We start from the raw sequence: 14,918 nt of genomic DNA, 5'->3' as shown, positions 1-14,918 counted from the left end.
GTCCAAATAAATGAATGAACGAATGAATGAATGAAGAGAAAATTCGTTTTTCGGGTTTCCAAAGAATCCCCCAGCTTAACTAAGCATAAATGAAATTAGTATTAGACGTTTTTAAAAAAAACAAAATAAAATAGCTCTATGATACAATATACCAGCACTGTAATGGCATATGCTACCGTTTCCCTTCAGCTGAGCTGACACCTCGATGCTGACACAACGCGTTAGGTTACCATTAGCAGCAGCATACTAGCTTCGTACACAATTAAAGGTGTAGAAATATATATACACTCAAAATAGGGCAACACAATGAAAAGGTCGGGCTCAGAAATGCCCAACAACAGCCTAACTCAATTCAGTGTGTCTGGGGTGTCAGTAGAGTTAACTACATTCAGCTAGCTAACTGTAAGTTAGCAGTTGTTAGCTAACTAGCTAGCATGACAGGCCTGCAGTGTTTCTCCGGGCAGCAGTTGGAACTGACGTTGTAAACTAGTACATAACACACTGAGGCGGCCGGTCCGCGTTTTCCTGGGTTCATTTGAATGCAGTTGGAATCAACATGCGCTCAGAGGCTTTGCATTTACCTGCTGGGATGTGAGCTCTACATGTAAGGCTCGAGAGGATGAAGCTCCAGAGTTGGTGACAGAGGCGGCGGGGATGGCGAGAACCCGACCGGTGATGGAGTTCATCCTCCTGTCGGCATCTAACGGGTCCCCCTCATTCAACTAACATCCCATTCTCGACATCCAGGATACTCGTTTTAAAGTTTACGAAGCTCCAGCCAACCACCGGAGACATGCAGACACGGTTGTTTGTTTGGGGAAAGCGCTACAGCAGCTGTCAGCTAACCAACGGGACGTAAACAAAGTACAGGCTATTTGCTACACTTCGTTCGGAAATCCGTCTCCGGTTGGGAGGCGCGACAGCTAGGCTACTGATTGGCATAACCTAACGTCCGTCACGTTAAGGCGGGTCCTACTGTCGAAAATACGCCTTACTATTGGTTTTCCCGTCTGTTTATCTTCCAGGATGGGGCGGGTGTTCGTTGAAATCTGTCAAAGCTGCAAAATATGAGGAAGTTGTATAGCACAGCGTGACATGCAGGTGACAGTTAGACGGGGCAAACCATTTCTCACTTACCGTCTCCGTTAGAGCCAGTAAAAAAACTAACGAAAACAGTTCAAACTCATATTGTAGTGGCTATATCAGGGGCTCTAGCCAACCTCTGACCTCAGAGTACACAAACATTAGACCATGAACCGACAGCAAATAAAGTAGGTGGCTTCAGTGACAGTAGAACTGAGTGTGAGACACCCGATCGATAATTTCCGAACTGAGTTCTCTGTTATTTTCTGTTCACTCGACCCCAGTCCCATTAAATCATTCCTTAAAACCTCAGGTGGCTCCTGGATCACAGGGATGTAAGAAAGTAAAGTACTCACAAGGCAAGTGACCCATTTCATAATATTATGATGTATAATGAGCTGTATTATATTATTGATGTAACACGCAACTACAGATATCAGATGTAGCAACAGAATAATGTTTCTGTCTGAAATGCAGCAGAGTAGAAGTATTAAATACTATTAGGTGAAAATGCATTACAGTACGAGTACGTCAAAATACCTCCTCTACTGTGTTCTTCATCGCCCTGGCTGCAGAATATCCAGCAACCATCAGGGGGCAGTATCAACCACATACATGAGCATTGGATATTACAGAAGGAATTGATTGCTTTATGCTTTTTTGTCTGTCTCGTGTATTTAAAACAGGCACTGCCTGTCTGTAGACCTATGGGTCTACGAAATACGAATTTCCTAAACAGTTGAATCTGTGATGGCCAAATTGTTCTATCATGTTGCGTGTTGAACATTTTCTTTCGCTGAGCATGAGTATGAATATGGACCAGTTTCCATTGGAGGAAAGTTAATTGTACTTAACCGTTGTACCTAAGTACAATTTTGAGGTACTAGTACTTTACTTGGGTATTTCCATTTTCTACTAATTGATACTTCCACACCACTACATTTCAGCCGGAAACTATACTTCTTACACCACACACATTTATTTAATAGCTATAGTTACTTTGCAAATTAAGATTTTTCATCTTAATTTGCAAAATTTTGAATGCAGAACTTTTGCTTGTAATAAAGTATATCTACTTTGTGGTATTACTATTTTTACTTAAGTAAAGAATCTGGGTGCTTGTTCCGCTACAGCCAATTTTAGTATTGTTAAGGTCAAACCTCACTGACCCACCGGTGAGCCAGTACAAACTCATGCTGTGCAACCTAACAGTCTTAAAACCCAAACAATATTAGAGTTAGTGGAATATTTCTATTTGATGGGATGATTTAGTCATAAAACCATGGAGTCCGGGGTTTGAATATCTCACTCTGAGTAAACATTGATTACTGTAGCTTCAATACAAAATACTGTATACACACACACACACTCACACACAGTAAATTTGTGTGTTGACAATTTTGACAATGCAGTAATTCTTACATTGTTGAGGAAACCTGAGCTTTTTTATCTGACAGTGGCTTCACAGTTGTCATAATCAAACCATGGATGTCTTCTGAAGTAACTTTGTGAAAAAGATGTAGTGTTATTAAAGTGTCCAAAGACAAGACACAACACACACACATGTCCTTCTGAAAACATACAAAAGTTTAATTTAAATATCAGGCAGATGATGCCATTCATCATATAGACAGGTCTCACTGAGTTTATTGCTTGTAGATTTATTGCATAGGGATTACAGTGCTCTTTATAAGAAGTCATAATGGTGAGAACAGAGGAAAATTGCTCTTCAAATGACAATCCTATAATTTACTTTCCCACCTTCCTGCCCATCAACATGACGCAAGCTTACACATTTTGATGATTCCAAGGATGCATTCTATATATAATATATATATATTATATATATATTATATATACACACATATATATACACACACACACACACTCTCATACTCTTATTTTACATAACAACTACACCATCAAATATTCCCAGTAATAAGGCATTACCCAGTGTGATTCCTTCCTTTTCAGTTATAACCCATGGAATGGTTGCAAAGTGATGCACTGAACACTGGAATCATTTTCACCTACTAAACTATTTTATCTTCTTCAATGGCAGCTCAAAACTTCAGCTAGTTGGCTAACAACATCTGAACATACAAAACATTGCTGTAGTTTTTTTTTGCTGCATAGACAGAACACACCCATCCAGACCTGGACACCAGTGGGACAAGAGGGAAATCAAGCCAACGAGCACAATGACTGTCTCGGAAAAATTCTCACATCCTAGGCAATTTTCTCACGACAAAAACCTCAGAAAGTAATCAATAATACAAAAAGTGCATCAGAAATATTGGTTGAGAGACAACCACTAAAATAGGCTTTTTCCTCTCTACAGAATACAATTAATACTTTATGGCATTATGCAATCACAGGCACTTGTGTATGGTGTATCCACAATATTAATCCACTGTGTAGAGCTCCTTTACTTTCAGCTTTCATACAGTAGAAATACATGCATGTGTGGGGACAACATAGGTCTTTGGCTAAATTAAACTTTGGGCTTATTTTCCCAAAAATAAAGTGGTACCTTCCATTTGCATTGTTTGTGCATTTAGCATATAACAGGATATTAAAGAGCTTAGGGAAAATTATATGAATGCATGAGTGAAAGAAAACATTGGCACTTCTTTAAAGTCCTGCATGTTGCCTTCCAGCGCCATCTAGTGGAACGCCCCCCTTCTGCACTGATAAGACAGTCCGAACTTGATGCACTCACTGAGAAAATGGAAATAGAAACAACAAAGGCACACATTTTATGTGTAACTTTGTCCAACCAAAACTGTTTAACCTGGTGACAACAGCAAGGAGAGGCCACCATTCCTCAAATCTGCCATTTCCTGAGAAGTATGTTTATGTGTGTGTGTGTGTGTGAGAGAGACAACGCAGAGCGCAGAGGTTTCTGTAGCAAACGTGTTCTTGTGTAGAGTTTGCTGTCCAGAGATAATCCAACCCGGGCAACAAGATGGGACGGGGAGGAGGGGAAGGGGGCGGAGGGGTCTGAGGATGCTGCCACAGTTCAGAGCTTCAACAGGGCCCCCCCCCATCCTTTCATTGAATGTACAGGACGTCACTCTCTTTTAGGCCAAAGCGGGTCTTGTACTTGTCAAAAAGGCTCTGGAGAGACTTGACGTACATTGCGTGGTACAGATCCACCATCTCTTCAGTTGGATCCTCAATTTTTGGCACTGTGATTGGCTCCCCAACTATAATTTTTTTTTAAAAAGAAAAAAAGAGGATTAAAACAAAGAGCCAATCAATCAAACTAAGATGAAACCGAACCAGCGTCAGATGTTAACCATTACTACAACCTTGAGGCTGAAGGAAGCAAAAATTGACTTTGTCTGTTCTGTTAATCTGTTGTGCTAAGTTTGTCGATCATTGTCCTGTAGTAAACCATCCTAACACAGCAGAGTTTTAAGGATTGTTGACAACTGAAAGATAACTCTAATCTGTACTTCTTTAACTCTCATCATAAGCTCAAACCAAACATTAGCAGACAAACTTGCCTATGGTGGTGATAGGGTTGCAAAAAGGCACGATGCCCCAGGAGTTGCCAAAGAAGAGACTACATCCATGGAAAAGGCACGGGGCAAAGCCTAAGATCTTCTGTAATCTCTTTTGGAGAGATCTCCAGCAGGTTCCCTCCTCAAAGATCACCTGCTTGTAGGCATCGTTCTCTCCAAAGGAATACACTGGAACCAGGTCAGACCTGGGGGAACACAAGGAGGAGGTCTCAACAAACGTCCCTTAAATGTAAAAGTTATGAGAGCACTGCTAGGACAATGCCAAGAACTATGTTTGTGTACTGAGCAGCATTTCAAGGGACATCTCATCTAAAAACAGCAACAATATAAAGAAATACATGTAAGTCAATAAACATTTACAATATATATATTAACAAGTGGGCTTTAGTGTTGAAGACTTGTTACACCATTATTTTATTCGCGCTAATCATCAGGAATCAGTTTATGTTACTGGTCATGGAGGCAGACTAGGGTAGTTCCCATTTGCGAAAGCAGACATTGCTCATTTTTGTGTGAGTCTATATGTAGCTGTTACTGTTGGTATTGTTTGCCCTCAAATCTACATATATCTGTAGCCAATCCTGAAATTTAACATTTGACCAGTGGTCTAAGACATTTTCAGAGAAAGTTTTTGGACCTGGAAAACTTTGAGCTTTTAGTATGATTACTATTCAATATCGCCCCTTGTGGGTGTTTTTCATACTTTTTCACTAACCAGCCCTTGCACAGAGCATCGTAAACACCTGTGGTTCCAAACCTTTTAGGCTTTTGGCCCTTTAAAAACAATACAAAGCCAACTCACGACCACTCATCATCTTGCAACCCCCGTCTTGTGGGATATTGAGTTGAGAGCCACTACTCTGTACTATTTGCTGTCAGAAACGTGGATTGAAAGATAGTGACCTGAAAATTCAATATACTGTAAACATATCTATGTTGGACCAGGTGAAAGCAATTTAGGTCTATTTTTGATACATTTTGATTATAAAGAATACAATTACTCGATTTTACCTAAAAAAAAAATATATAAAAAAAAAGCTTGAGTTTCAATCATTATACAAATGGTTTCCACATCATCTCGATTTTATAAGCATTGAAACAAAGCTGTAAACATTCCAGAATGACCTCAATTCACAGTCTATGCTTATTTCAGCCGGAATGCTAACCTGGTTGTTATGAATGAAGTTCTGCATAGCTGCAAGTCTTTTTCTAGCAAGCTTTAAGCGCCTTTGGACATGGTGCACCCTGTGATAATCCTGAGCTATATCCGAGGGGGAATCAGGCTTGTTTGGGTTAGCAAGACAAACCGGGAGCCACTTCCCTTTATAGTGATTTCTGCACCGCTGTGCACAGCCACCTCCCAGCTCACATAGTCTGACACTTCCAAAATGCTACTGCATGCCACAAGGAGCTCCAAGCTTCATAAGGGACGACACCGCACATTCCTAAAAGATCTGGTACTGCTCTCTGTGAGGTAATTTCAGCCTTTCTGGGAGTAATAATCTCGGGTTTTAATCATGCCAATGATTGACTACAGCCCTGAGAATGACATTTACATGTTCAAAAGAGATTTGGTCTAGGCTGTGTTTCGTCGCCGTGACTGCACTTGTCCTCGTGTCTGAATGTTGTGCAGCCGGCTCACCCTTTCTGCAGGGCCAGCCTCACGAAGCCTTTACGATTCCGCAAGGTCACAGTATTCATGCCTGCCGTGCAGTGCAGAGACTCCGCTGCTCCTCCGACAACAATGATGACAGCATTACCTGTCCCGTTACGTGAAAGCAGGTAGTCAATAGAGTTTCTGTTCACTGGACAGATACCTGAGGGGGGAAAAAAAGCAAAGATAATTAAAATTGCAGTAATTGAGCGCTGCTCAAAGGGCAAATTTGTTAAGTTGTTAGATCTGTTCACATTTGTAATACTCTGCATGTGCAATGTTGTATTTTTTATAGATATTTATAAAGAATATTTGCTGTATTCCTATCAGCCCTTGTCAAAAGCTGGCTGCAAATATTCTACTTATTAGTGTTTTCGGATTCAGCATCATTGTACTTAATGCATTGCTCTCTGTGGCCAACAGTCCGTTAGTCTAGCACCTAAGCAGAATTTAACTAACCATGTTAAGCACGGACAAAACTGACTTACTGCAGCCAAAAATAAAAACACTGTTTCAAAACAACAGCTTTTTCTAAGATCACAACAAAGTTTACAGAGAAACACTGATGAGGGCTATCTACCAATGAAACCTTTTGAAACAACATGTACAATAACCTAAGAGAGTACGTATAGTATCTATAGGAAAACCCATAGAACAGCACAGCTGAAGCTCTATAGATCAGTGAAATCAGCACATTCAAGTAAACAGAAGCTATGTCAGCTGTGCAATAGGACAAAGGTCTGATTTCTTACAGATACAGTTATCATTGTTATCGGACAGCTCAAGAGCTCAAACAAGACCTCATGGATTCTCAAATCATCTCACCTCCAGACATCAGGTAGTCCCGAAGCACAGGCAGGCGGAAGTTTCCTGCCAGGGTTGCCAGGGAGGGCTTGATGCCCGGGAATTTCTTGGAGAAGCCGGTGGCCTCTGTCCCAAAGTTACAGAAAGCACCGAAACAGAAGATGCCGTGGGGGTGGTAGCCAAAAATGTAGTTCCGGCTGGGCAGCAGGTTGTGGGTTTTAATTAGCTGAAGGACAATAGCACAAAGACCCCCAGTGAGAAGCTGATTTCAATATGCGGGACACAGTGCACACAGACCAGGAACATCTGATCTGTCTCCCCATTAAAACCAGTAAGTGGGTTTTAATGTGGAGACTGATCGGTGTAGAGCCATCAAAATGCATAAACATAGCTCCCTTGGTAGCTAGTCAAACGTAACAGTTGCATAACCACATTAGCAAAGGAGATCACATTCAAGATCCCCGTGGCACCGTGGGACACCATCTGGCTGGTATGGCAGATGTGAGGGATTACAGTTGGATCAGGAAGACTGTTACACTTAACACCTTGTCTACTTGGAGACAGTAAAGAGATGCAGGCTAGAAAAGATTCACTGATTGCTGCAAAAAATGGCCACATATTACAGAAGACTCTTTGTTTCTAGCAGTGAAGCAGATTTGCACACATGTTGATGTAACAGTCACACTCTAGACTCCCTGCAGTCCTCATTTTAAGGCTGGTTCAGACTTTGGCCAGTTGGCTTCCAACTCATTAAAATAGTAGTCATAGGTACATGATAAATAGAGAATGCTTGCCCTACAGATAACTGAGATCCCAGTGGATACAGTCTGGCTGTTTTGAGCTATGAGACAGTAAAAGCCTCATTTAATCCACCTTTGACTGACTTGTTCAATGCTGTCACAATAGATGAACTTTTCATCTTCACAACTCAGAGTATGCGAGTGAGTAGCTACTAACATTTCAACACTGACAGACATCTAAACTTTTGCAAGAGATTTCTTAAAATGAGAGAAATGTGAGAGCCAGCACGCATCAAACCTCTGGGGGACACGAGAATGATTTCATCAACCCACCGAGACAAACGCCTACATTGTACAACCAGTACAGATCAACGTAATGAACAAAGTTCAGAGCAAAGAGTACGACTCTTATTTTCTACTCTCAGTAAAGTAGATAAACTCATCAATACCTGAGCACGTTGACCATTTCTCCTTTCACTAAGGTGAGTCCATACATTTGAAACGCAGTCAGTGGTTAAGATTTTCTTTGACATCACAAGTAACACATTAAGTGGAGAAACTATGGAATCACACAAGCATTCAGAGGAGGGGCAAACAAAAGCGCAGCTAAGCCACTAAAAGACAGGAATACAAATTCGATTTGACAAATACTAAATATTTTATTACATGGATCAACTTAATTGTAGGTGACTACATTTACAGGTAAGACCGATATTGCAAGAACAATATCTGTTTGTACTAGGGCTGCAACTAATGATTGTTTTCATCATTGATGAATCTGTCAATTCATTTTTGATTAATCGATATAAATATCCATCACATTATTCCCCCCGTCGTAAGTGACGTCATCAAATGTCTTGTTTTGTCCAACCAACATCCAAAACCCACAGATATTCAGTTTACAATGATGTAAAACATAAAAGAGTACCAGCAAATCATCTCATTGGAGAAGCTGGAACCAGAAAAATCAGTAAAAACTATTAATTGATTATTAAAATGGTCCAGACGTTTTTGTTGGTGATTGACTAATTGACAAAAGTGGCGATTCAATAACAGCCTTTGACCACTGACTGAATCATGCAGGATATCTCAGAGAACACGTGTCCCCACTTTAAAACACACTCTCACCTTGACTCTTGGCTTCAGCAGTGACAGTTTAGTCATGCACAGCCACTGTACGATATCTGCCCCTGTATGTAGTGCGTGTGCGCCACAAACTCTCACTCCCACTCTCCCCCCTTTAGCCTGGACCAGGCTTGTACTCCCATCTCTAGATGCTCAGGGGAATACCTGAGGACAGAACAAGCTTGGCAATGCTCCTTAGCAGGTAGGACAAAGTCTAAAAGTCCGGACCAGTGTCGAGCCCTCATCATAATTAACACGGGACAAGGAACCGCATGGGGCAGATCGATAAACCCCATCCACCCCGATAAGGTTATCTATAACGACAAACCTGTGCCCGACTGGAAAACGATGAACTAGAGTTATCATACAGTCCTGACTTTCCTTTACTTGCATTCCAGACGGAAACATTATGCTCACGAGTCAGGCAGGTTTGCACGATTCCTTTGCTTAATGTGTGCAATCCCGGTGCCTCCATTCCTCTGCTCTGCTCTTGATTTTCAAGACTGGGTCTGGATAAATTAGCAAAAGTAGACCAAGAAAGTGACAAAGAAACCTACCCTGATTGGGAAGTAGTCACGGAAATATGTCCACACTGTCCAGCTCCTCACCCAAGAGGACCTCCTTCCACCTGAGGACAACATTACAGATTAAAAGTCACTCCATTATATATCTCACATCATTAAAACTAGAGCTGCAACTTCCTCAGTGATTGAAATTTCTTAAAGTATGTCTCAGTATAATACTAACATTTCCCTTTGTACGTCCAAACTGTTTTTAGTCAATGAGATTGTAATTGTTCCAACATCTCCAATGTGAGGATCTGCTGCTTTTCCTGGTATTATATAGTCATAACTTTAAACTCTCTTGGTGTTTATCTCAATTTAAAAAAAAAAAAAAAAAAAAGCAATCCTGAGAGGTTAGAGATGTCTCAGGTTTTGGTAGCTGTAATTGTTCCTGTTGTCTATACTGGCTGCAAAGAGATTCCATCCTTATAATCAAAAATATAATGTATAATACATTAATCATTTAGTTTACAGAATGTGAGAAAAAGATTTAAATATCCACTACAATTTTCCAGAGTTCATGGTAGCATCTTTGCTCCTTTTATTGGCTTAAAAAAGCAAACCCCCCCCCCCAATTATAAGTAACATAACCCCAAGAAAAGAAGCAAATCCTCACATTTCAGAGGCTGGAACCAGTGAACGTTTATCATTTTGGTTTGAGAAATTTCTTAAACCATAGATCAATTACCTGAATTGCTGTCAATTTCCACACCATCCACTTATTGTTTCATCAGTTTTCGAATCCACTTTAAACTCTATGGCTCCATACAGTATAACAGCCTATACGCGTTACGTTGAACCCTCACAAAATGTGATCGTTTTGATATAAACCATTAGAGACTTGAACAAACAAACATGCTCTAAACATAATGTAGTTGTTGTTGGTGCTAATCATTGGAAAATATGTTACCCAATGCGTTAGATAATACAGAGGTCAGTCTTAGTGCATCCGTTTACTTGCGGTCATGCGATAGCCAAGGTAAGCCTGTGCATTCGGTCATTACTGCCATACTATCTGACATTTTAACACTTCATTATCACTTTATATTTTAAGACTCAAAAAAAGGCATCATCCAACTCAGGCTTTGAGAAAAATCAGACCAGTGGCCTCTGCCATATTTCCTCATCAAGTCCAGTGACTCTCTCTTCACGTGCGGGTCAAAGCAGAATCATTAGGCGACAGTTCTTTTTTTTTTACCTTCTTTTGGGGTGTTCCAGTCCATGATGAGCCAGGCAGTGTAAATGGCAGCGATAAGCCAGCAATCAGTGCAGAACATGTAGATCAACAGGACCGTGCAGGCAGCACCTGGGACGGGGGACAGGAGAGAAAAACCATCTACCTTAAAGGATCTAAAGGCCAAAATATTCTGTTAAAGGCTAGGAGACTTATCAAGGCCCAGAAGTAATGAACAAGTGTGTGAGCAGCTTAGGGCTTTGACCTCCTTAGTATGAGGCTAATGAGACTACACCTTAACTCTTCTAGGTTTCTTTGCCTTCTTACAGCTTACGTGAAATGCACAGCGACCCCCCCCCCCCCAACCAGACACACACACACACACTCATTTACCCAGGACTAAGAAGCTGATGACCCACTGCAGCACGGAGATGACCTGCAGATGTTTTTCCATCTTGGATCTGCAGGGCCAGAACGCCAAAGGCAGGTCCTGCAGGGCAGACAGGATGCTGGAGCCGGTGCCTGGAGACAACACATGAAGGAGGAGACGGAGCAGAAAAGGGGGAGTTATATCAAAGCATTCGACGAAATCGAACTGGAAAAAGATGCAGTCAACTCGCTCCTAGTGCTGATATTTTCCTGGTCCGGGCTCGAGTGAAACCAGCCCGAAGGTGAACATCAAACAAAATAACGAGATTAATGATTTCCAGGAAAACTGTGTCAAACGTGCAACCAAGCTTCCCTGCACCAATATAGGCTTCAGCCAAGCGACGCGCAGCCCCCGCTACTCGCCAGCCCTTCTCAGTCACCTGCCCATAAAAGCGAAAGCCACGACGCTACATGTGAGGAGACAATGTGCGAAGAGGCAGCGTCAAGGAACGGTCACATTAAGAAGAGGAAGATCTCCCCTCCAGGAAAACGCTGTCGTCTAATCCCATCTGTACACACTGAAAATAACCCAGCCCGCGGCTGACGGCGGTAATACCTGTGAACTATGAAGCCACGATGCCTTAAGACCGGCCCTGCCCGAATCGGTGCCAGCGACCGCCGGGGAGCGCTGGCCCGCATGCACCTGCCAACTTACCGCATGTGCTCCGAGTGCGGCTGCGGGCCAAAGCAAACTGGCCTCCAAAACTGAGAGGTGCGGGGAAAAAAAAACAAAACAAAAAAAAAAAAAAAAACTGTCACCAGCCCCTGCAGACGGAGCACAGGCGGCATTAAAAGCCGAACGCCCGTTCATTTCCCAGAAGAAATGCTCTGACCCCGCATTTGGGACAATCACAAAATGTTAAACACTTCCACCGGAGGAAAAGGCCAACCCCCTACATCTGAACTATCAGTGGCATAAAGTCACAGGCCACACATCAAACACTGTAATAATGATATTCGGGAGAGAATATTTCGCTCCCTCCCTCACTGCACTGTACAGGGATTTCTTCATCTCCTGTAGTTTCACCTGCTAATTCTTGTTTTGACACTTTTTTTTTTTTGGGAGGGGGGGGGGTTGTTTTTTTTAAATGACTTACCTTTAAATCTCAGGCTATTTTTTTTTTCTAGTCTGGCCTGTCACCAGCATTGACGTGAAGTGATTACTACTCCTAACGACGGCGATGACACTAATTCATTTCTCTCTGACTCCACTTCGCAAAGAGCGCTCTCCGCAGCACAACACGCGGCATGACAGATCCAGACTGGCGGGCGGCGTGTGTCCCCTGCCCCGCCGACTTCTCCCGGGGACGACTCCCGGTTGGCGCGACCACCTGTGTTTGCTCTGCCTGCCGCGGCGCTGGCCGCACCGTCCGAGCCCCAAACCGCCTTACCTTTGAGCACGCCGGAGTACGCAGCAAGGATGGTCCTCATAGCGGCTTCTCGGGTGGCGACGAAGGAGGAGGAGGAGGAGGAGAGGGGGGGGAAAGTCAAGGCGTTCGCTTGCTGTCAGGGTGATAGCAATCCAGCCTACAGCTCCTCGGTCGTGAGCGCCGTCGCCTGCAGCCGACTGAGGCGCCGGGCGGGCATTTAATCTGTGCGGGGAGGAGCCAAGGCACCGGGGCGAGCCAGCAGGAGAGTGGGTCGGCGACGTGCCGGGGGAGCCCGTGCAGGTGAGGACGCCCGCAGGTCGTAAACCGGGAGCCGAGGTGTGCCTCCTGCCCCGCTCCCCCTGTATTTATGGGGCCAGTCACGTGGGCGAGCGCCTCACCCTGACCATCCCTGAGTCTTAGGCTTCGAGCAGACAGACAAACTGTGTTTCTAACACACAGTGTCAAATTCTTTGATGTCATTCTGTCATGCCTCTGAACGTGGCCAAAGACTTCGGTTTTTCCCGATTTGATGCATTTAAAATTACGGATACAGGCTACTCTGCTACTTCATGTTTTATCACTATGAAAACCACTCACTTTCCTATGAGGACATGGTTAGGTGGGTTGCCAGCAGTCTTTTCCTTCTTCTTATTCTGAAGTGATATGACCCATGATAGTTTTACCATATATTTTTTTTGTTATAATCATTTCTATTATATTTATCATTATCATTATGAAATCTAGTTCTTGCCTGTACTCCTCCTGTGTTATGTTCTCAATGATCCAATAATACCCAAAAATATCCTTACAGACTTATTGGGATACAGTGCTGTGCTTTATGCATGCTTTGATTTCACAAATAATTCAGCATATTCAACAGTAAGTAACAGTAGGGAATTATTTATTTAGTGTATCAGTTCAAATTTGCATTGGCAGCAGTCGTAGCCTTACACAACACAAGCCACAGCTCTCCACCTGATGAACTCATCAAACCTTGTTTCACATGTTTCGTTCCAATGCAATACATGCAAAACTCGCATGTGTGTTGGCATGGCTACTTTACGTACACCACGGACACACTGATTCAAAAGGTGCAGGACGACACGCTCAGAGTCAGTTGACTTTATGATTTTCAATACGGTCGTTTTGATATTGCTATCGGAGGTCTGTGTTATCTAAAAAAGGGTGACATACGTTAGGGCTGCATGCCAGCCAGTCACAGGAGGCTGTGGTGGGGGTCAGTGACTGTTGCTAAGTCTGGCTGCAGCAGGCTGAGGGGCTGCAGGGCTGACAATTCCTGCTCTTTATCTGCATATTACTCACATTGGCTGAACATGTCAGTTGTGCCCTCATGACTTCAGAGCACGGGTAGCAGTGGGTTGCATTGTGAAAGTCTACAGAGGCTGCCGTCCCTGGAGGGGAAGCTTGCAGGTACTGTATGTCCTGCTCTCTGTCAGCCAGCTGACACTGCAGAGACACCAACCAAACCAGGATGTGACGAAGGTGGGCACACGACTAATGTCGGCTGCTGAAGATAAACAGCTAAAGACGTTTTCAAGAGATACGGTCAGTGTTCAATTGACACTGAACACTGACCGTATCTTGCCTGTTGGGAACCGCAAGTATAATCTTTCACAGTGCATTGCATTTTATTAGCTTATCATATGCTTTCTTTCTACACCACACTCTAGGGAAACTATATCAACAAAAATCACATTAAATTGATACAGTGAATACGCACTTCAGGTCTGAGTTGGATGTTAGGATTCTGCTGAAGTCATGAACTTTTTTAATCACAGTCTCACTCCTTGACCTCCACCCCTGTCAATTTGTCAAATTAAATATTATACCCAGTCTCTGCTGGAAAAATTCGTTTGCACTTTGTATCTAATGCAGTTCATCCCAAAAAGCTGAACTGATACCACATATCTAGTGGGACCAGGTCCAAGAATCATAACTGCTTTTGGATGAAATCAGTCATACAGTCCTTGACATGAGGCTGCTGTTGAGAAATGTCTCCATCTAACAATTTGGGACATCACTGGTACAGCCATTAGTGATATAATCCTGCAATTTTACAGTACAGTCTCAGCAATCCGCTGCTAATGTCTTTTCATTCTTTCTCGTAATGGTTAAAATGTCTAGTTTGGTATTGATTATTCTCCTCATGATGTAATGAGTTCAAATGTTCAGATCAAGTCTAGTTTTCACTGTTCTTAAATTCTTTCTGTGCGTGCTACTGTATGCAACAACCCAATTCATCTAACCTGTTTACACATTGTGGTTCAGCAATCCATGTTCTTATGTAATTCAATAACCCAATCATCTACTGCATAGATATGAGTTTGTTATCAAGCAAGATTGCTTTCCATTCCGGACTGCTATTTTTTCTACTTTAGGGATCAAAAAATAATCATATTTTGAAGCTAATGCAGCTTTTCATTTG

General features: G+C 42.6%; 2 protein-coding genes across 4 annotated transcripts in view; both read right to left on the bottom strand.

The window, feature by feature from the left end:
- uvrag (UV radiation resistance associated gene) overlaps positions 1-900 on the bottom strand; it is an 89,356-nt gene extending 88,456 nt beyond the window's left edge. For 2 of the 3 annotated variants that reach the window (XM_040150141.1, XM_040150139.1), the window contains exon 1: positions 582-899. In XM_040150141.1, coding sequence (XP_040006075.1) covers positions 582-686 — 105 coding nt within the window. In that variant the 5' untranslated portion in view covers positions 687-899. Of the gene's footprint in view, positions 1-581 lie in introns of all 3 variants that reach the window. The other variant, XM_040150142.1, reaches the window with a different exon arrangement.
- A 1,771-nt stretch (positions 901-2,671) lies between these two features.
- On the bottom strand, positions 2,672-12,795 carry dgat2 (diacylglycerol O-acyltransferase 2). Its single transcript, XM_040149953.1, has 8 exons — positions 12,494-12,795; positions 11,067-11,195; positions 10,698-10,805; positions 9,494-9,564; positions 7,093-7,297; positions 6,256-6,430; positions 4,596-4,798; positions 2,672-4,292 (listed from the first exon to the last, which is right to left on the bottom strand). The coding sequence occupies exons 1-8, from the start codon at positions 12,531-12,533 to the stop codon at positions 4,138-4,140; spliced, it is 1,086 nt and encodes a 361-aa protein (XP_040005887.1). The 5' UTR covers positions 12,534-12,795; the 3' UTR covers positions 2,672-4,137.
- Positions 12,796-14,918: the final 2,123 nt, after the last annotated feature.

This window comes from Xiphias gladius, chromosome 17, assembly GCF_016859285.1.
Source record: "Xiphias gladius isolate SHS-SW01 ecotype Sanya breed wild chromosome 17, ASM1685928v1, whole genome shotgun sequence".
Taxonomy (NCBI): Eukaryota; Metazoa; Chordata; class Actinopteri; order Istiophoriformes; family Xiphiidae; genus Xiphias; species Xiphias gladius.
The sequence above is the reverse complement of the archived record's forward strand: the minus strand, read 5'-3'. Positions and strand labels throughout refer to the sequence as shown.